General features: G+C 35.0%; 3 protein-coding genes across 4 annotated transcripts; 2 read left to right on the top strand and 1 right to left on the bottom strand.

Annotated features, from left to right (window-relative positions):
• Positions 1-3,401: 3,401 nt before the first annotated feature.
• Positions 3,402-6,978, top strand: LOC122276393 (ferritin-3, chloroplastic-like). Its single transcript, XM_043086067.1, has 8 exons — positions 3,402-3,834; positions 5,268-5,351; positions 5,443-5,503; positions 5,610-5,697; positions 6,030-6,091; positions 6,193-6,258; positions 6,465-6,528; positions 6,690-6,978. Exons 1-8 carry the CDS (start codon positions 3,479-3,481, stop codon positions 6,740-6,742), a joined length of 834 nt encoding a protein of 277 aa, XP_042942001.1. The 5' UTR covers positions 3,402-3,478; the 3' UTR covers positions 6,743-6,978.
• LOC122276394 lies at positions 6,770-12,724 on the bottom strand. 2 transcript variants are annotated; one of them, XM_043086068.1, is made up of 2 exons: positions 11,842-12,724; positions 6,770-7,317 (listed from the first exon to the last, which is right to left on the bottom strand). In XM_043086068.1, exons 1-2 carry the CDS (start codon positions 12,434-12,436, stop codon positions 7,106-7,108), a joined length of 807 nt encoding a protein of 268 aa, XP_042942002.1. In that variant the 5' UTR covers positions 12,437-12,724; the 3' UTR covers positions 6,770-7,105. The 2 variants fall into 2 exon arrangements, with proteins under 2 accessions (XP_042942002.1, XP_042942003.1); XM_043086069.1 differs by lacking the exon at positions 6,770-7,317 and adding an exon at positions 7,963-8,185 and having other exon boundaries at positions 11,842-12,511.
• A 2,682-nt stretch (positions 12,725-15,406) lies between these two features.
• Positions 15,407-18,477, top strand: LOC122274982 (gamma-interferon-responsive lysosomal thiol protein-like). Its single transcript, XM_043083871.1, has 5 exons — positions 15,407-16,044; positions 17,003-17,068; positions 17,467-17,604; positions 17,696-17,788; positions 18,018-18,477. Exons 1-5 carry the CDS (start codon positions 15,787-15,789, stop codon positions 18,234-18,236), a joined length of 774 nt encoding a protein of 257 aa, XP_042939805.1. The 5' UTR covers positions 15,407-15,786; the 3' UTR covers positions 18,237-18,477.
• The last annotated feature ends 1,606 nt before the right edge of the window (positions 18,478-20,083 follow it).

Genomic DNA, 20,083 nt, shown 5'->3' with positions numbered 1-20,083 from the left:
TTTATCTTAAAGACTCCTTGTAAAGTGGAGTGACCACCTCTCTAACTAGTAAGAGGTGTTATCTATTTTTATTATCTAGAATACATATCAATAAGTCCACTCCTTGAGCTCGTAGTTCAGCCCCTAACATCTCGGACTTGCATCCTTTAATATATTTTAAAGAAATGATATTTACAATCGTGGTTGTGCAAGCAACGCGCAGTTTTTTTGAAAAAAGTGAATTAATACGGGACCAACATGAAAAAAAAAACAAACTAACTTTTTAATTATAGACCTCACTCTTTTTTAAAATGATTGCGTAATGTTTACACATTTCATGACTATACATAGTATTACTCTATGAGCTTATTTGCCCTAAATATGCCTTCTAGATCTATTCACAGTCAAAGATTTGTTTACCATGTTATAACAATATTGGAAATTAATGTGGTAAAGAATAAATGGCGATTTAAATAATCGGAGGATTGTGTCTTAGTGTCTATGGCCTGGTGTCCAATGAAACGAAGGCCGTGTGGTATCCACAAGCCCCATACCGCGCATGCGGTCTTAGAAGATAATGTTGTCACAGTCTGAGCTGATCGTTAGTTCAATACGAAGCAATAATATCTGAAATGAGTTGAGAAGGGCCGCATCCTCGACATCATGTGGTCATGAACGACGCATGGCATCCACAAGCTATCCCCAAAAGCAAGCGCAAGTTTCCAAATCGTAGAAAGGGAGGCTTTGCTTATCAGCAAGTAGTTGACAATGAACTGCACTACTGTCCTTACACATAAATCAATAAAAAAATGAAGGGTTCTCCACCACCCTTTGGGTTTTGATCATATCCGACAAATTAATCAAACTTATGAGGCCATGTGTAGATTCCTTGCGTAATTGGTTTCGCTTAGCCTACTGATATTTCTTCTTCTTCTTCACTTTACCATTTGATGGTGCACCTAGTCCGGCCAAGGTCACCCATGGCAGGCAGCCAGCCTCTTTGCCTGCTTTTTGCACCCAAATCATTAGTCGCTGCTGCACTACATGTTATGCATCTGGAAAATATATCATGACCAGGAGAAGTACTACTTGATCAAGGAGGAAGATTGTGAAAATTCCTACATATTCACTTTTCAAAGTAGCTTACTGCATGCTGATGCATGGCTTCCTACTTCGAACAACATCTCATGAATATCGTACAGAAGCAAGAGAAAGAAGATGCTTAATGTCATGACTTTTAGTATGAGAGAGAACCCGTAAGACAAACATAGAATTAAGAAAGAAAAGAAAGAATATTAAGAGCAAAAGTCATTCAAAACCGGTGTTGAAACAGCCACAAACCATGGAATCTCATACGGATGGTAATAACACCATCTTGATTAATCGTGTCCTTTTTGGGATTGCTTTGTCTTTTCTTCTCCTTCTTCTTCTTCTTCTTTTCTTTTCTTGTTCTTCTTCTTTTGTTTTTTTTAATTCCATCTGTTCTAAGTCTGCATAAATGCACAATAATTGTCTGCACTCGGGACAAATATTGATACGTTCTGCACACTTGATGTTACCTTTTACACTAGCTAGCTTAAAAAATCACTTGTTTTGACTTTTTTTTTTATAGCTACCATATGTCTCACGAGAGCCATATATTTATATGAAAAATTATATTATCTAAAGGGTACTTACAAGTTATAATTTAATTTAAAAAATAAATTTTAAATTTTAAATTTTATTTGAATACCGTCTTTTAAATAATATAGCTCAGCAAATAAAGCCCACATCTCTGCAGAATTAAGAAGACAATGCCGAAGAGAGGAATTTCATTTTTGGGAAATGTGGGCTGGATTAAACTGGACAGATGAGGCCCATTTATTTATTTTTTGGGTGGGCTGATAGATTTAAAGCCCAAGATTTAGGAATCCCGTGCAAAAGAGCACCACCAAACTTTCTAGAAAAGGCTGCGGGGAAAAAGTCGGTCTCACATCAGACAAAAAATTAAAGTTATTGTCCAACCTTAGCTGGCAGATGGTGATCCCAATTCAAACTTTTCGTCGCAGGCTGATGAAGAAGGCCTACTCGCCCTAAAACATCGGGCATCTGGTAACCAAATATCAGTGGATTGGGAAATGAAGTGAAAGTTTCCTGGATCTGAAGTTGGATGATTTTGTTTTTCTAAATAAGATTTTATTAAATTAAAAGAAATTAAAAATATAAAAGGAGGAGTTGAAAATTTCCATGAAAACCTCTTTATATACAAAATAAAAAAAGGTAAATAGGCCTAAAATTAGAGTTGGCCATCTCTTTATTTACCTAATTTGAGTGGTACTTGCATCTCTACCATTATTTGAATAATGGTAATCTAATCTAACATCTAACTGTGATTGCCAAACGTGCCATATAGGTTAAATGTTATTTAATAATATTTTTTTATCTATATTTTTTTAAATATTGAAATATTTTTTTAAAAAAATATATCAATACACGAATATTTACTTTTTTAACTATTAAGTAAAAAAATAATTAAAAAATTAAAATATATGAACGGTTAAAATGAGGCAATAAATTTATAAAGCACACTAATATTTTTCTTACTTGAAAAAATAATTAAAAAATTAAAATACATAAAAGGTCAAAATGAGGAAATAAATTTATAAAGCATACTAATATTTTTCTTACTTGAATTGTGAAATTTTCCAAAAAAGATACAATAATGTGTGTTTAACAATTGGGTAGCAACATAGAAATAAATCAAACATTTTTTATTTCAAGAAAGGTTCATGAAGAGAGAATGAGAGGGAAGAGAGAATGGGTTATTAGTATTTCTTACAAAGAGGTGAGAGGAAAATCTTATGATTAATATCAAATATAGTTTTAGAGTATGTAGATCACGTGTATTCTTTTTAAAAAATAATAGAATTTATTATTAAAAAAAATTTTTATGTAAATTTTATATTTATTTACTTTTTAAAAAATAAACTGTAAATATCATTTTACTTTAAAGATATATCATGTTTCTAAATAGTAATTAATATGAAATATTTTAAATAGAAGAATGCTACTTTTCATAAATAATTAGAATGTTAAAATCTCTTTTAATAATAAAAATTTACGATAAAAGTTAAAATGCATAGTTCTCCGGTTCGGTTCTCAACGCCAAGACGCGAGTGCTTAAACATTTGAGACTCGAGCGAGTCAGAAAGGGTTTAAGAAGGAAGGATTCTTGTCCAGTGGAGATTGCAACGTGGACCGGATATTTTGCAATATTCTGAGCAAAAGATAAGAACCACGAGGTCTCCACACGCCCCAATACGTGTTCCAACTACAGCTGTCCACGATAGAGTTAATCCAACGGTCCAAAAAAAGCCCAATCCATCTTGAATTCTTCGAACAGTTCTTCACCACCACTATATACATGATCCCTCTCTTCCTTGCTCATTGCTTCTTCAATTCCATTCTTCTTAACAATTAATTTCTGTCTTCTGTAGTTGCAAGCATCCCGCAATTAACAATGTTTCTGAAACCCTTTTCAGTTTCAGCCTCTTCTCTCTGTTCCATGAGAGGGGATGCTCATGGACATAGAAGCCCATTTGTCTTCACAACTAGAACTGCTCCAGCATCTGCATCTTTCTTGAACTATTCTTTCTCTTCGTCCACTGCTTCTGTAACCTTTATGCAAGGAGGAAGAAACAAATTCGTTGTTTCTTCATTAAACGAGATAGTTGATGCACCTCTCACTGGAGTGGTGTTTCAGCCATTTCAAGAGCTCAAGAAGGAGGATCACCTCGTCCCGGTGTCACCTCAAGTTTCCATCGCTCGGCAGCGCTATTCAGAGGAGTGTGAAGCGGCCATCAACGAGCAGATCAAGTGCGTATATATAATATATATATGTGTGTATATATTTTATACATATAATATATATATATATATATATATATATATTTATATTTTGTTTGTTATCTTCTGTTTGCATATCTCTGCATCGTCTTTCGTACGATATAATGAAAAACGGTGCTTAATTTCTCCTAAATTTCTAATTTTAAAATATCACGGCAGGTCTGCAATATTTTTTTAAAAGTAATATAAAGTTTGCATATTAATTTATATAATAATATTGATATTTTTATATTTAAAATTTAAATTACTATTATTTTTAATAAAAAATTATTTTTTGATCATTGATGTATATATTAATATATAATTATATTTATAATTATATTTTTTTTAAATAATATTATATAGAAATTTTAAATAGATAATTTTCATATAATTTCTTTATAAAAATAAGTCTCTTTAATAAAAATTAATATTTTTTTACTTTTTTTTTAAAGTAAGATTTAGGTTGGATTAGTTACATAAAATTAAAAATATTATTTTATCTTAATTTATTGTTATAATTTTTTTAACTTTTAATATAAAATTAATAATAATTTATTATTTTTAAATTTTAATATAAAATTAATATTAAAAAATTATATTATAATAAAATTTTATATATTATTATTTAAAACATTCCATCTTATTTCTGATATCAAACAAAGAATTATTTTCTGCAATCAAACAGAGTATTATTTTTTTACAAGTTTAAAAAGAGTTGAATGGAATTTATCTATTTGATTTGTGATTTATATAAATTATTTTTTATTTTCTTTATTATTAGAAGCTAATATTCTTATCTTATTTTGAGATTAGATTAAAAGTTATGCTTGGTTACTGAAATTTTTTAGATAAAAATTTTGAGTATTAAGATTAAATATTAAAATATTATATTTTAATATTATTATTATATTAAAATTTTAAAAAAAATTAAATTTTTTATTATATTTTATATGGAGATTTGAGAAAATTGTAACGATGAAATAAAAATTTTATATTTAAAAAATTTTTTTATGGCCAAACAGAATCTTAAACTCTAATTTTAATTTATGTAGGTTCTGATACAGTTGTCGGGATTGGAGTCGAATTTAGACTTTCAACTTAGAATTTTTTTTCTTTTTAGCTTTATATTTAGTCTATTTAAGAAAGAATTTTTTCTGAATTTTCAAATATAATTTTTTGGAAAAAATTTTCAAATATAATTTTTTGAAAAAATTAAAAATTAAAAATAAATTATTCACTGTTAATTTTACTTATATATTAATATCTAACTTATTTTTATAATAGACACGGGGCTAATTACATATTATCATATTATAATATTACATGTTATGTTACTATAATATTACGTATTAATTTTAGTATCTAATTATGAGCGGGTTTCTCGTTTTTTCTCACGTTGTTCTGGTTCCCTTGTGTTGCAGTGTGGAATACAACGTGTCATATGTGTACCATGCCTTGTTTGCGTACTTCGACAGGGACAACATAGCTCTCAAGGGCCTCGCCAAGTAAAAAACAGCACCATTCCAACTTGTAATTTATCGATGTATTCATACGAGTTAATGCATGGCTGGCTAATTAATTTGTTGCGACGATCAGGTTTTTCGAGGAATCAAGTGAAGAAGAAAGAGAGCATGCTGAAAAGTTGATCAAATACCAGGTTGGTCCCAAATGTCTTGAAAAGATGGTTTCTTTTTAATGTGGTGTTTTTGTCTTTGGTCGGAAGATCTAACAGTACAGTACTGCTTGGTATCGTAATTAATTAGAACATACGCGGTGGAAAAGTACTACTACACTCTATAGTGACGCCCCCATCAGAATTCGATCATGCAGAGAAAGGAGATGCTTTGTATGGTGAGATTTTTCACCTGTCCTCGATCATCATGCATATAGATGTGTAAGAGATATGGTTTGACAGTCCAATATCTCTGGTTTACATACAGAGATCGAGATTTATATATGCCTTTTCTTTTGATCCGATGAAGTTGATCAATTGCCAAAAGGAAATGAACACGAGTGGGAAACCAACCTCTTCTGCCATTTCTGAGAGACTTTGCCCTTTTAGCTATATATGTTTTCATTAATTGTTTGTTTTATACTGCATGGAGGCGACAATCTTTGTTTATATTTCGAGCAAATGATGTAATTTACACATTCCAACAACTTGGTGCCTCTTTTTATTTCAGCTATGGAATTGGCATTGGCTTTGGAGAAGTTAGTGAACGAAAAGCTTCTGAACTTGCACCATGTAATACGTATTCACCTTTCTGGGTCAAGTTAGCATTGTTTACCCTTGTAACTTGTTCCTCCTATGAGATAACCTTTTTATTTTTTTTTTACGAATGACAGGTAGCAGATAGCAACAATGATCCCCAAATGACAGAATTCATTGAGAGAGAGTTTTTATCAGAGCAGGTGAACCTTGAGTTCATTTCTTCATAGTCTGTGATGTAATCCCCTGGAGTTGAAATAAGCAAATTCTTTTTATGTCTAAATGGTGCCTTAAAGAATATCTTGTTCTTAATTTCCTATAAAGCAAGAAAACACAAACAAACAATAAAGAAGGATGGAAAGACGTCTTATATTTATGCTTGAACACGTATTTCCTGGTTATTTTATAGGTTGAAGCCATTAAGAAGATAGCAGAGTATGTTGCTCAACTGAGGATGGTCGGTAAAGGACATGGTATGATTCAGATTTCAAAGACTCCCCCCCTCCCCCCCCCCCCCCCCCCCCCCCCCCCAACCTTTTTTTTTTCATTTTTCAAAGAACACCTTCTGTGTCTTCTTTCTCAGTCCCCTACTTTTCAGTTTTTTGAACTGTAATTATTGTTTGGTGGCTTGCAGGAGTGTGGCACTTTGATCAGATGCTCCTCCATAAGGGTGAAGAGGCATTTTGAAGAATCATGGTGTTGTTTTAGCTCTTGGTTGTAGTCTACTCCGTACTGCTGAGTTCTCGGGTGGTTTTATATATAGAAACTGTTTAGGTGAAGATGGTTAAGAGTGAAAAATCCGAGAGAATAAGACTTGTTACGGCAAAATACATCAAACTTCTTTGTGACATATGAGGATTGATCTCAGCTGTAACAATGGCAGAATGTGTTATATTAATGAGTTATATTTTTAGTTTTGTCAACTCCTCCACAAATTTCTATTCATTGCATGAATACATATTTCGGGGCTCTCTCCTCTTCAGCTTCAATCACAAAGGCGACATTTTTTTCCCCATCGCTTTCTGATAGTTTTGGCTGGTGTCAACCGTCCTACAAGGCATTGTGGTTGTCGTTATGTTTGGCTCTGGAAGTCGAGGCTCTGGTAATGCATATGCCTCCCCTGCTCTGTAAAACCTTGCAAAACCCCATTGCTGCAGTGCAGAGATTCTGGGGTTCTACTGCCATCATGTCCGCCTTGGCAGTATAGCTTAACCTACTCACGAGAAACCGACCCAAAGCATCGCAATAGACGCAACAGCAACCTGCACCCACCGTCCACACACTTCGGTATAAACAGCAATCCAAAAATCCCAATGTCTTAATTTGCCTAGAACTCAAAATCTCTACTGCCAAGATCAAATCTTGGCTCTTCCCAATCACTCTTTTGGACAAATCAAAAAACATCCCTAGACAATGATATCCGATATAGAATCCTAAAAGAACTTTCAGGTTCGAAATCAAAGTTCTTTCATAGGCTAGGAGATAACTCCGATCAGCTCTTTAGCAAGCACAACCCCATCTTACTCTATGACAACCCAATGTGAGCATCACATTGCACAGTGAGCGCCCACCAACTCCTTATTCTGAAGCATTACATTATGAAAGATCTCTCATAACTGATCAGTTTAAAATATTTGTTTTTCCTCTAATATGTGCAGCTTGATTAGGAAAAAGAACACCCCGCCACTATACGTGCAGTAGGGATGAGCTTCTCAGATCTTTAATAACTGTTTAATTTTCAGGCAATCCCATCTAACATGCATTACAACCATTGAGACGAGTGCTTAAAATAATCACCATAAGAGAGAGAGTGAAAGGCCCCACAAAAATCGCAACAAAGTGGGCCAAACTGCTTTTCCAATAAGAGCAGACTAAAAGACCCAAGCGCCAATGACACGGACAACAAATTTGGGAAAAAATCTTTCACAACTCCAAAAGTTTATCTTAACAAATGAGAGGGAAAAAAAGTATTATAAAAACAAAAGAAAATGAAAGATGAAATACATCGAATGGCAGTCTAGCGTTTCTAAATGAGCAATCCTAAAAATCAATGCCAGTTGTGTGCTTCTCAGTCATGAATGATGGAGTGAATTAGTATGGAGGCCTCGTCCGGCGGGGGAGCCACGTCATCTGGTCATTAAGATATGATCAAAAAGTCAATCTATGCACAGAAATTAGAATACATTCAACTAGGTTAAATCATGTTAAAAAAATTACATATATCTAAAGAAATTTCCCAAATAAACTTGAGGGTAAATAGTTGCTGTCCCTGATGGCAAGGCTGATGTTGGCAGCATTTGTCTACTCCATTTGGAAAGATTGGAACCTGAGATTCTTTGCTGAAAAGCCCACAAGAAAGGCTGATGTTCCAATGAAAATACTAAACTATGTGAGGATAAGAATCGGCTCTATGAAGGCTTTCTTAAAAATCCACTGAATAATGGATTGATTGATTTACTTAGGGACTAATTGGATGATGGGATTTTCATTAAGCCCACATAATGATCTACTATTTCCACTAACCTCCAATCCCACAATAACTAAAATACCACCCGAGGCCCCTTTCGAAACCAATTCAATCCATCCCACACATTGACAGCTCCATAAACTGTTCACAATTGATTGATTAACCAACTTCAACTTGGTTTCTTGGAAAAAAATAACATCAGCTCTCCACTTACGAGTCATATTCTTAACCTGAAGACGTTTTCTATAGTTGTTCAGCCCCCCTCACATTCCAAGAGATGATTGTTGGTTTCATGGATGACTATAAACAACCCTCTCCTTGCCTTTATCTCCGAAGGCACTTCCTCCCTTTGTATTATAATTAATAGAGCACGATAACCTTTTCAATTCCCTCTCCTTCTTTAGAGCAGATCTAGCCAAGGAAGGTTGACCAGCCTCTATAGCCATGAAAAGTGCTCTAAATTGATCCTCATATCTGACACGAGATTCCCACACAATCCTTAATTTCATCCACCTTCCTCATTTGGATGAGGAATTGGGCCAATCAATTTCTGGAAGGATAGAACACAACGGATCACGGTCCATTTCATCATCAGACTCCCTCTGCTCACCTGACTCACTTGCCTCTACCTCCTCCTCCCCTCCAAGAACCATCAACATCTCAGAATTAAACCTCTGGGTGCAAGGGGCCATGTTGGACACGGAAAAAGCATATGACCATGTTAGTTGGGATTTTCTCTTGTATTTGCTTGGGAGATATGGTTTTGGGGAGAAATGGTGTACGTGGATCAAACACTGCATGTCGACGTCAAGATTTTCCATTTTGGTAAATGGCAATCTGGTTGAGTTCTTTAATAGTTCACATGGTTTGAGACAAGGAGATCCGCTATCTCCTTTTCTTTTTGTCCTTGTCATGGATGCGTTGAGTAGAATGTTGGAAGTGGCGGTTGAAGGAAGGCACTTGTCGGGTGGGAAATGAGGAAAGGAATAGCATTAAATTATCTCGTCGTCTTTTTGCCGATGACACATTGATTTTCAGCGAGCCCAACCAAGAACATATTCGATCTTTGAGAGCATTGTTCTTATGTTTTGAAGCTGTCTCGGGCCTAAGGATTAACTTAAACAAGTATGAAATTGTTCATGTGGGTGCTGGGCAATATTTCAGATTTGGCTAATATTTTGGAGTGTAAGATTGCTGCACTGTTGCTTAAGTATCTTGGTCTTCCATTGGGTGCTTCTCACGAATCTGTTTTGACATGGGATTGGGATTAAGAAGATCGAGAAAAGGTTGGCTAGATGGAAAAATATATATTTGTCTAAAGGGGGAAAAATTACTTTGATAAAGAGTATATTGTCTAATCTTTCCACGTATTTTCTTTCACTTTTTCATTTGCCAGCTGGGGTTGCTAGGAGAATTGAGAATATCTATCGTAATTTCTTATGGGAAGGAAAAGGAGAGGAAAAGAAGTTTCATTTGGTTAGTTGGAACAAGGTTTGTCAACCAGTTTTTTGTGGAGGATTGGGGGTTAGAAATTTGAGGCTGTTTAATAAGCACTACTTGGGAAATGACTTTGGAGATGTCACAAAGAGAGAGATGCTTTATGGAAGATTGTTGTTGATGTTACATATGGGAGTGGGTGGGGGGATTGGTGTTCTAAAGAAGTTAGAGGAGCATATGAGGTGAGTTTATGGAAGTTTATTAGGAAAGGTTGGGGGGAGTTTTCTAAACATATTAAATTTAAGGTGGGGGGAGGGAAGAGGACTCTCTTTTGGCATGAAATTTGGTGTGGGGAATCAACTCTTAAATTAGATTTTCCATCTCTCTACAGGCTGGCAAGGAATCAAAATGTTTCTGTGGCAGATTATCTTCAATGTACAGATAATAATATTTTATGGAAAGTTGACTTTATTACAAATCCAAATGACTAGGAAGTTAATGTTGTTTCAGATTTTTTGGGAATGATGTATAATTTAAAAGTGATGCAGGGAAGAGAGGATAGGCCATTGTGGGACTATGCTGGAAATTTCAGGTTTTCAATCAATTCTTATTATAAGGTGCTTAATTGTCATTTTGGCTGTGTATTTTCATGGAAAAGCATTTGGAGGGCAAAGGTACCTACTAAGGTGGCGTTCTTCAGTTGGGTGGTTGCTCTAGGGAAAGTATTGACTACAGATAATCTTAGAAAACGCGGTTTGTGTATAGCCGATTGGTGTGTCATGTGCAAGAAGGATGGAAAATCTGTAAATCATATTTTTTTACATTGTGAGCTGGCAAACTCTGTGGTATGAGGTTATTGGTCGGACATGTTTATTTTGGGTGATGCCTAAGGAAGTAGTGGAGCTTCTTACATGTTGGCGTTGTTATGAGGTGAGAAAAGATGTTGGCGGCCAGGTGGAGAATGATTCCTTTGTGTTTAATGTGGGATCTATGGCTAGAAAGAAATGGAAGATGTTTTGAAGACAAGGAGAGCTCTTTTGAAGATTTTCGAAACTTTTTCTTTTCTACTTTGAGTTTGTGGGCAAGATCTTCGTAAGGAATGATGAGAATGTACTGAACTTATTTCTGTTTTAGTTTTCCTGTTTTCTAGAGTGTAGTAAGTATTTCCTTTGTTTACTTTCTGTGTACTTGGGCTATGCCTATTCATGATAATAAAATTCTTATTAATTATTAAAAAATATATATATATTTTACTCAGTAGGGATAAAGGAGCTATTTTAGTGGATGTCTGTCTCTTGGATGAAGGGGAGCCACTGCCTATTTTATTGATGCGTATCAGGTCAATGTGTGTTGACTGTTGTATCTTGACTGGTTACTGGGGCTGGGAACATTCTTACTAATATGCAGGTTTTGTTAAGAATTGCTAGATTATTGCTTCTGCTGCTATTGATGCGTACATGGGCCTTGTTAATGCTATAGGTTTGTTAAGAAGACACGGGTTATGGGTGCTCTTGGCTTTGTTCTGTGGATCTGTTCTAATGGTCTAGCATGATTTTGTGTTGCTCAGTTGCTTTATATAGGGGTGGTTGTCCCCCGGGGTTGCCAAGATATATTCTTGGAATTTGTAATCTCCGTCCGTTTGCCATAAGATTATCTTCATCATAATAAAGATAATAAAACCCTCGGAAACACTGAGTCAGAGAACTCAAAACGAGTCCCAAGTCTCGGACGAAATATGAAGTTCATATCTGACAGCATCCCATAAAAATGTTGAAAATTGGAATATCAAGTCACATTAAAAAAGAAAATTGTAAATGGTTCTTTATTTGGTTGATTTTACCAAAAACATTGCCGTAAATGCATAATGGCTAAAAGGATTTACCTTGAAGTGGAGCAGGCAAGTGGGAGACTAGGTTTTCGATGATACCTCCACCACCACTCTTCTCTTTTGACTTCCCTTTCCGGAGCCCTACACCATTACTATCACTACCTGCATCTTCCTCTGCTTTAGAGCCCCCATTGTCACCTTCGAAAGCTTCCACCTTTTGTTCCCTATCTTTCCCTGCTTTCGGACTATGAGAAGAGACCAAGTTGGAGATAAGATGGCTTATAAACCCACCTCCCTTATCTTCATGATCAACACCCTCCTCACTCACGATGCCTCTCTTCTCTTCATCAACTTTTTCACCTGCCTTTTCTTCTTGACCTTCCCCTCCAGACACCAAGTTAGAGAGAAGATGGTTTATAAATCCACTTGGCCTTTCTTCTCCTCCTTTAGCTTCATTTTCTTTCTTATCATCTTCTTCTTTACGATCATCTACCTCTTTGGAGCCTCCTTTTGGAGTGAGGTTCATGGAATGCTCCAGGCTTTCAGCTCCTAGTAGACCATCTTCCATTTTCCCGGCCCTTCTGTTATCTTGTTTCTCTTTACTTTCCTTCCCTGTGTTCAGTCTCTCTGGTTCGGGAATTTTTCCCATTGGGCTCCAGGACTTGATATTTTTCGCACTCAGACTTGATATTTATCGCATTCAGAATAGGCAAGGGGACAAATGTCCTCGTCCAAAGAGTCGCATACATAGGGAGAAGCTGAGATCTCGTTACACGTATTTTGCAGTTGCTGTCTCGTGAAAGCCTTTTCGCCCCTATTAGCAGATCACACGTAACACCCCGGTGAAAATATTATAATATTAACGGAAAGCATCCTGTTCCTCGTACTAGTACGTCGCTGGAAATTCTCGGAAATTGTCTCGTAGATCGAGCTTGGTGTTTCGAAAATCTTGTTTTACATCCGGTTAAATGATTAGCCATTTTAGAAATGTGTTTATTTTTCATGGAACGAGAGAGGACAAATACTAATATTCATTTTAAAAGGAAAAAGAGTAAGAAAATTGGTCAGTAGGTTCACCTGCCAAATAACCCAAGTTACCAAACTAATGATAAAATTGCTCTAAAAAATAAAATAAAATGATACTAATAATAATAAATTGCTCTAAAAAAGCGAATTTTTCATCTAATTTTGCCATCCTCCCATACAAACAAAAGTATATTCTTGCATTAGTACCAGAATCCGACTGATCCAAGGTGTAATGACTCCTACTTTGACGAGAGAAAAACATGTAGTTCAATGCAAAAAGATGGTCCAGAACATGACAAATTTGCTTGCCACATGAACTGGACCGGAGAAGGTCTTTCTCCGCCTCAGCTCTCTTCTGTGCCTCCCTTCGCGCTTTCTTGCCGGCTTCCCTTGCAGCAGAATCAGCCTGGACTTTCTCCATTACGATACTGAAACCAGAGACTGTCCAATCCCACTTGTTTTGAACTTGGATGCTAAGGTTGTAGAAAATCCTAAACATTCTCTGCTAAAAAAGAAACTCCAGTGGGTGATAGAGATTACAGGGGAATATGCACCTATAAACTAAGGTTTTACAGTATGCAAATACTATATTTGTTTGAACTTCCCAAGGGAATTTTTTTGAACTATTTACCAATTCAGATTCGGCAAAAAAGATAATCCTATAAGATGTCGTATCAGTCAGGTTAATTAACCAAGCAGATTCTATCAATTAATGCACTCAAATGTTCCAAGATTATCAAGCAAGATCGTTAGTTTTAGCCCCTTGCTATTTTAGTATTTTTCAGCTCAAACAAGCAGAAAAATTAATTGAAAACCTGTAGTAGAAGCAAGTATTTACCTTGACATCTTTATTCCAATGCTTGATGTATGAATCAAGAGGACAGCACTCCCCACCACATGTTATCTGATCCATTGCTTCTTCTACACATAAAAACTTCCATGGGCCATGGCCTTAACCCAGATATAATTTTAACCAATTGGTATCTGCCTCACAGTACACACACAAACATGACATTAGTTTGATGAACAGTTCCAGACATGTAGCAATACCATTCAAATGGACACAAACAGAGAGAGAATTAACAGAGTATTGATCCTCAGAAATAAATGGCATTCATCTTTTTTGGAGTTTTTTTCCCGAAGCATCCTCCAATAGTTGACTAATTATCACGACTTACATTCACCCCTAATGAAGAAAGCATTAGCTCCTGTTGAGCCTCCCCTTCCTTTTAACAGAAGATAAGTCGATACAGGACATAATGATGTGTTCCGTCCCCTATCCATCGACATTAATCTTGTACCTGTTGGACTCAAAAGAGACCAAAACAACGAAAAAAAAGGAGAAACAGTGAAACACCAGCTGTATGGACATACATGAGATCTTTTGGTATGCATTTGTTTGGATGTGGTCATATTCTAACAGAGGATAAATAAATAAAAGATAACATTTTTCAGAACATATCAATGAAAATAAGTAGGGGGAGTTCTTACCGATCCGCCGGTTGCCTATGATTCAAGAAAGAGTGTGTCTGTGTTTGTGTGTGCGTGAAGAAAACTTGTGGGGTTTGTAATTTTGAGTAAAACCGATTCGTGATGGATAGGAGGTCGACGAGAGTGATGGGGATTAGAGGTCTCTTGTACCAGATATCCAAGTGGTGGAACTTGGAGTATATTGATATGGATTATTATGGATGCCCTTCTGGGAAGACACAGGTCAGTAGGGAAAGTTCAAAGTAGATGGTTATGGTGGATTCTGGGCTCTTTGGGCTCAATCTTTCATCTATTATAAGCCCACTCTGACAAAAACCCCATCGAGCTGAAAGGCCCTTCCTTATATGTAGGTTTACATCCGCTTTCGGACCAAGATCATCACGTTCTTGCTTATATGTTGAGGAACGGTGAGGTTAAGGCCGGCAACTTTTTAGATATAGTTATAGGGATTTATTATTAAAATATTAATTTTTTTAATATAAATTTAATATTTATTCATTTTTTTTAAATTAAATAAGTGAGATTTATACATTTTATTATTATAAATATCATTTCCCTTTTCTAAACAAAATAAAGGATTTTAAGAGTAATTAATAAGCAGTGTAAAGGATACATTACAATCATAGCTATTATTAAGTAGTTTTTGATGACTTTGGTTAATGTCTTGTTAGAAATTTATTCGATATATTGATTAAAAAATGAATAGATAAGACAGATGACCGTTTCATCTCATATTATTATTATAATTTTTTAAATTTTTACATAAAATATAATAAATAATTTAATTTTTTTTAATTTTAAAATAATAATAAATAATATTCTAACAATATTTTATTTAATTTTTAATTTTTATTTAAAATTATCTCCTCTCAACTGAATACCCAAAGTGCACATGAGAGAATGATGTAAAAGTAAATTTATTTATTATACTTAAAACAATCTTGTCTATATATTTTTTAAGCAGAATGTTTTTAGTAAAATTTTAGTGGACCTAACCGAAACTCGAGAGTATTTAATGATAATTTTTAAAATTTTATGTAATTAAAAATTAGATAAATATAATTATTAAAAATATATCATTAGAAGCCATGAGAATTAGCTTGAGACAAGCACAATTTAGCAGGGAAAAAGAAGAAGGCAGAAGACAAAAGTTTGTGGAGGACGCTGGAGCTCAGGCTCAGACAGCTTTAAAAGCGAGACTCTTGGATATGTGGAGGCCACTCCTTCCTTGGGACGCACCTCGTCTTCTGTTCTGTGGAAGATAGAAAAAGGGTCACTGAAGAAAAGAAGAGAATATCTTGGAAATTCAATCACAGAAAGAATAAATAAAAAGTTGAGCAACGCATCGGACTTGCCACTGTAACGTTCGTTGGAGCAGCGGCACAAGCGAATTCCAATCGTTTGGTATTATTCTCGCAGAGTTCCCCAATCAAATTCTTTCACAGTACGCAGTTCGACAGAAGTAGAGGAGACCCATAGCAAATGGCTGCTTGTAGACGATTTCTCACTACCCTTGTTCTGATGAACATCTTGGTTTCGTTCACTACCCCAACCTATTCTCTTTCGTCCGACAAAGTCACCGTCTCGCTTTACTATGAAACTCTGTGTCCTTACTGTGCGAATTTCATAGTGAGTTATCTGGTGAAGATCTTCCAGAACGGCCTCATCTCCGTCGTCAATCTCAGGATGATCCCGTGGGGCAATGCCTGGATCCAATCGGACGGCAACTTCGTTTGCCAGGTCACTTCTCCTTCTCCATCATCGTCATATTCCTCCTCTGTGTGTGTGTATACATATATTCATTTGGGATTGTTTATTTAGTTTTCAAGTATTACATTTCAATTAATCTTAATAGTGGGAAGAAAGCACAAGCAGCAGCTAATTGTCCTGTTCTTGTACTCATTTTTATTTTCCTTTCCGAATCGATAATTGATTAGAAACTCAAACGAGTGAATCACCAAACAATTATCATATGTTCTATTAACTTGCGTAATAAATCCGTTGATTTGTAGTTAATTGATATGTCTTTGATCACTTTGTGTTAACAAAATGGTGGATAACAAATTGTAGGTTCTAATCTTTACAGAGAGATCCTCAGAAGTTGTGGATATAATTACTATAAATTTTCATAAAAGAGAAAAATCGATATAATAACTGCTACACGTTACATGCATTATGCAGAAACATAAAATAAAACGCACTATAAAATTATTTTCTTTCAACTCTATTTATAGTAATAATAATTAATGATTTAGATTAACCTTTGATTTGGCCCTACAAAATTCTCATCTCAAATTCAAAATTTTTATTTTATTATTATAATTTTTTCAAATTTTCATATAAAATATAATAAATAATTCAAATTTTTCTTAATTTTTTTTAAATTTTAAAACAATATATTAAAATTTAAAATTCTCAAGTGGCCAATCCTAAGTTTTCTGTTCTGGAGGTTCACTGTGTAAACTTTAATACGTCTAGACTGACAGGGCACCGGACAATTCATGGTGGCCTTTAAATTATTATGGGCCCCCTGCACGAGCCATTAGGTATTAAAAATAAACAGAAGCAACTGATTTAGTAAAAGCAAACAAACAAACAACAAAGATGTTCATTATGTATGTGCTGTAATTAGATATATTTCATACAGCAAAAAAATTATATTTATTTCAATTAATATCCATTTTTACCAATTTTGCAGCATGGGCCAGATGAATGCTTGCTGAACACCATTGAAGCCTGCACCATTACCATCTATCCTGATGTGGTAAGGCCCTCCAATGCCTTTAGTATCGGGGGTTTTTTTTTTTTGTTTCTTCAATATTCAACCTTTGATTGTGATCTTCAGTGACCCTACTGACTGACTAGTGATACTAATTTTCATGTTTGTAAATCAAAGAAATGGATCCAAACTTAATAAATAGGGGTGGAAATGGAATCTGTTATACCTTTTCATGATACCTAAAACTGTGAGAGATTGTATGTTTGATTGCTTTGTAACGAATTTTCTGGTGGTGCGAAATGATTAATATCCCCTTTTTTTTTAAATAAACGCAAGCTTTTGGCATGGTTGATAAGTTAGCACAAGAGCTTATGATTATAGTTGAAAATGAAACATGTTTGCTGACCTGTATATGTTTTGGTATCAATTTGAGTCTGATGCAGGTCAGGCATTTTCGATTTATACACTGCGTTGAACGTCTCACCTTGGAGGGCAAACAGAATGAGTGGACCAATTGCTTTGATATGACAGGTTTGGGAACGGTACCAATAGATTGCTACAATAGTGGCTATGGAAACAGGGTTAGTTTCACTTGCTAATAGCATGTTTGGTCCACTCTTCATTGTTTCATTGTTTTTCATTAGCTAAATCCATATTTATTTTGATCACCAGATTGAACAAAAACATGCTACGGAAACTTCTCAGCTTAATCCACCTCATAGATTTGTTCCATGGGTTGTCGTGAATAATCAACCACTCCAAGAGGTTGGTCAATATTTGGTCTTTGGCCTTCGAGAAATGTTGTTCTTTACTCTTAATTTTGTTATCTTCAATCATATCACATTTTATTTTCAATGTCTTTTACTTTTAGTTGTAGAGACCCATAAAATCATTTAAAATTTATCATATTAATCATTATGATGAAGAATGAAAAGCAACATTGCTCTAGACACTTTTTTTAGCTCTTTTCTGAATGGTATCTTTCTTGAGGCAGGACTATGGAAATTTTATGACCTATATTTGCAAGGCTTACAAAGGCAATCCTAGACCTGAGGCCTGCAGATCACTTTCGTTTCAAATGGATTCGACCGAGAAAGCAAATTCCCTCCATCCAGTTTGCTATGCAGATGAAGCAAGAAACTTTACATCATCAGCAACAGGAAAGGAGATGATCCCAAAACCGGCAAACGATTCTTGGACACAACGGGGATGAACAGAGTGATTCATGATTCATTAAAATCTACGTCAATTCAAAACTTTTTATTATCATGGCTGGTCCACCTAATGCCTTAATGATTATTTATTGGCTGAGTTCATACTGTTCTAATACTCTCTTCTTGATTGAAGTTATATATGGCCCAACAAGTTTTTACATCTCTGTACTGGTTTGGCCTATTTCTATGAATGACAAATAGGCAACATGTGATGATGAGTGATGATTTAGCTTTTTGGAAGTCTGATTTATCCCTTCAAAATTCACATTTCACGGTTCTGTTTCAAATTGGGATTTGGTATGATTCCCTGAGCCGTATAGAATGAGATAAAATATTTTTTTTCCTTCTTTACAATGATGAAAAAAACTTGTGGGTTGTCACTTGTCTTCTTTAGAAAAAGGGAGCAAAAGGATTTCGACGGGATGTGACCAAGTACGAGTGGGCTGGAAGGATCTCGGTGTAAAGAAAATCCTTTATTTAAAATATGATTATGTAAAGGAAAATGATTATACATCTGTCATTTTCCAGAATCCTGTTCAAACCTGCCAGTATACATGTAATGTCAACATATTTACAGTCTTTCAAAGAAGATGCAGTGTCTCTCTCGTTTGGAGGGTATTGACAATCCAAAACTACCCAAATGGCTTTCTCAGCGAACTTGGATTCATTTGGAACCAAAAAAAAAAAAAAAACACCACGAAGAGGGTCATTTGCTTTGCTTTTTCCCTTCTTTTTTCATGGAAATTTAGAGATTCAACAATGGGGAAAAAGATTTGAGTACAGTTTTATTTGTAAGTCGGTATTTAAAACATGTCGTTCACATTATTTATATTGTAATATTTTATTTAAAATTTTAATTTTTTTATAATTAAATTAAATCAAATAAGTATTTTGCTACGTATTATCTATGTCAGCTTATAAATAAAGTTTTCCTAGGCTGATATATTATATTTCTGTAAGTATTTTATTACGTTCTAGAAATTGAAAAAATAGACGATTTCTGTACAATCTGCTTATTGACACAACAAATTGATATAGAAATCTATTCCATAAGTTGTTCGATATCAACAACAATGCTAAAGAAAAAGATTTGCAATTGCCAATCAGACTGTTCAAGCATTAGTTGAGATTCCTCTTCTAAAACAGCAATTTTTCTTGTCTAAGCATCATGTGAGGGGAAAATCCCAAGCCCAACGATCAGGCACAGCCCACTAGTTGGTTGCCAGAGGATAAAAAGACATAAGATGAGAGAGGAGGCATGAGCTATTAGGTGGTAAGATGGGCTATTAGCAAGATTGTTAGGAAGGCATGGGGGCAGCAGGTCAAAAGATATGGGCGTTTTAGAGGAAAGGACGGTACGCAGATACAGCTCTTAACTTAAAAGGGGTAGGCTCCTCTTCTTCACGGGATTTCCTTTCTTTTCTAGTTTTCTCTTCTTCTTTTAACTCCACATTCAATCTCTAGACAAAGAGCTCTAGCACGGGTGTTCATCTCTAATAAACGTATCCAAAACTATCATTGTATAGTGAGGAATAAGAGACTGTATATAAGAATATTATAGTAAATTCCTCCTCTTCAAAAGTACGTGAACGTAAGTATTATGCCAAATTACGTAAATATGTGTGTCCATCTTTTTTATTTTCTCTGCACTTATTTCCTTTTACCGCCATGAACGTACACACCGACACTGTACAATAGTACTAGACCGCTACTCGAGGCACTAGACCACTCCATTCAAGGCTCGTATCACCTTAGTAGGTTAGGAATGACTTTTTCTTCTCTTCCGGCTTGTTATGTAATTTTTAAACCATCGACACATTATTTCAAGACTTCAGCATTAATGAAA

Source organism: Carya illinoinensis, chromosome 9 (assembly GCF_018687715.1).
Source record: "Carya illinoinensis cultivar Pawnee chromosome 9, C.illinoinensisPawnee_v1, whole genome shotgun sequence".
NCBI lineage: Eukaryota > Viridiplantae > Streptophyta > Magnoliopsida > Fagales > Juglandaceae > Carya > Carya illinoinensis.
Note: the sequence above shows the minus strand (reverse complement) of the source record. Positions and strands in the feature narration are given on the sequence as shown.

Excerpts from the sequence above, each read along its gene's own strand:
- LOC122276393 (XM_043086067.1), top strand. The coding sequence starts at position 3,479 with ATGTTTCTGAAACCCTTTTCAGTTTCAGCCTCTTCTCTCTGTTCCATG. Across the intron at positions 5,352-5,442 it reads GCTCTCAAGGGCCTCGCCAA|GTTTTTCGAGGAATCAAGTG; the intron begins GTAAAAAACAGC and ends TGCGACGATCAG. Across the intron at positions 6,529-6,689 it reads GATGGTCGGTAAAGGACATG|GAGTGTGGCACTTTGATCAG; the intron begins GTATGATTCAGA and ends GGTGGCTTGCAG.
- LOC122276394 (XM_043086068.1), bottom strand. The coding sequence starts at position 12,436 with ATGGGAAAAATTCCCGAACCAGAGAGACTGAACACAGGGAAGGAAAGT. Across the intron at positions 7,318-11,841 it reads CTTGCCTGCTCCACTTCAAG|GTTGCTGTTGCGTCTATTGC; the intron begins GTAAATCCTTTT and ends CGGTGGGTGCAG.
- LOC122274982 (XM_043083871.1), top strand. The coding sequence starts at position 15,787 with ATGGCTGCTTGTAGACGATTTCTCACTACCCTTGTTCTGATGAACATC. Across the intron at positions 16,045-17,002 it reads ACGGCAACTTCGTTTGCCAG|CATGGGCCAGATGAATGCTT; the intron begins GTCACTTCTCCT and ends CCAATTTTGCAG. Across the intron at positions 17,789-18,017 it reads ATAATCAACCACTCCAAGAG|GACTATGGAAATTTTATGAC; the intron begins GTTGGTCAATAT and ends TTCTTGAGGCAG.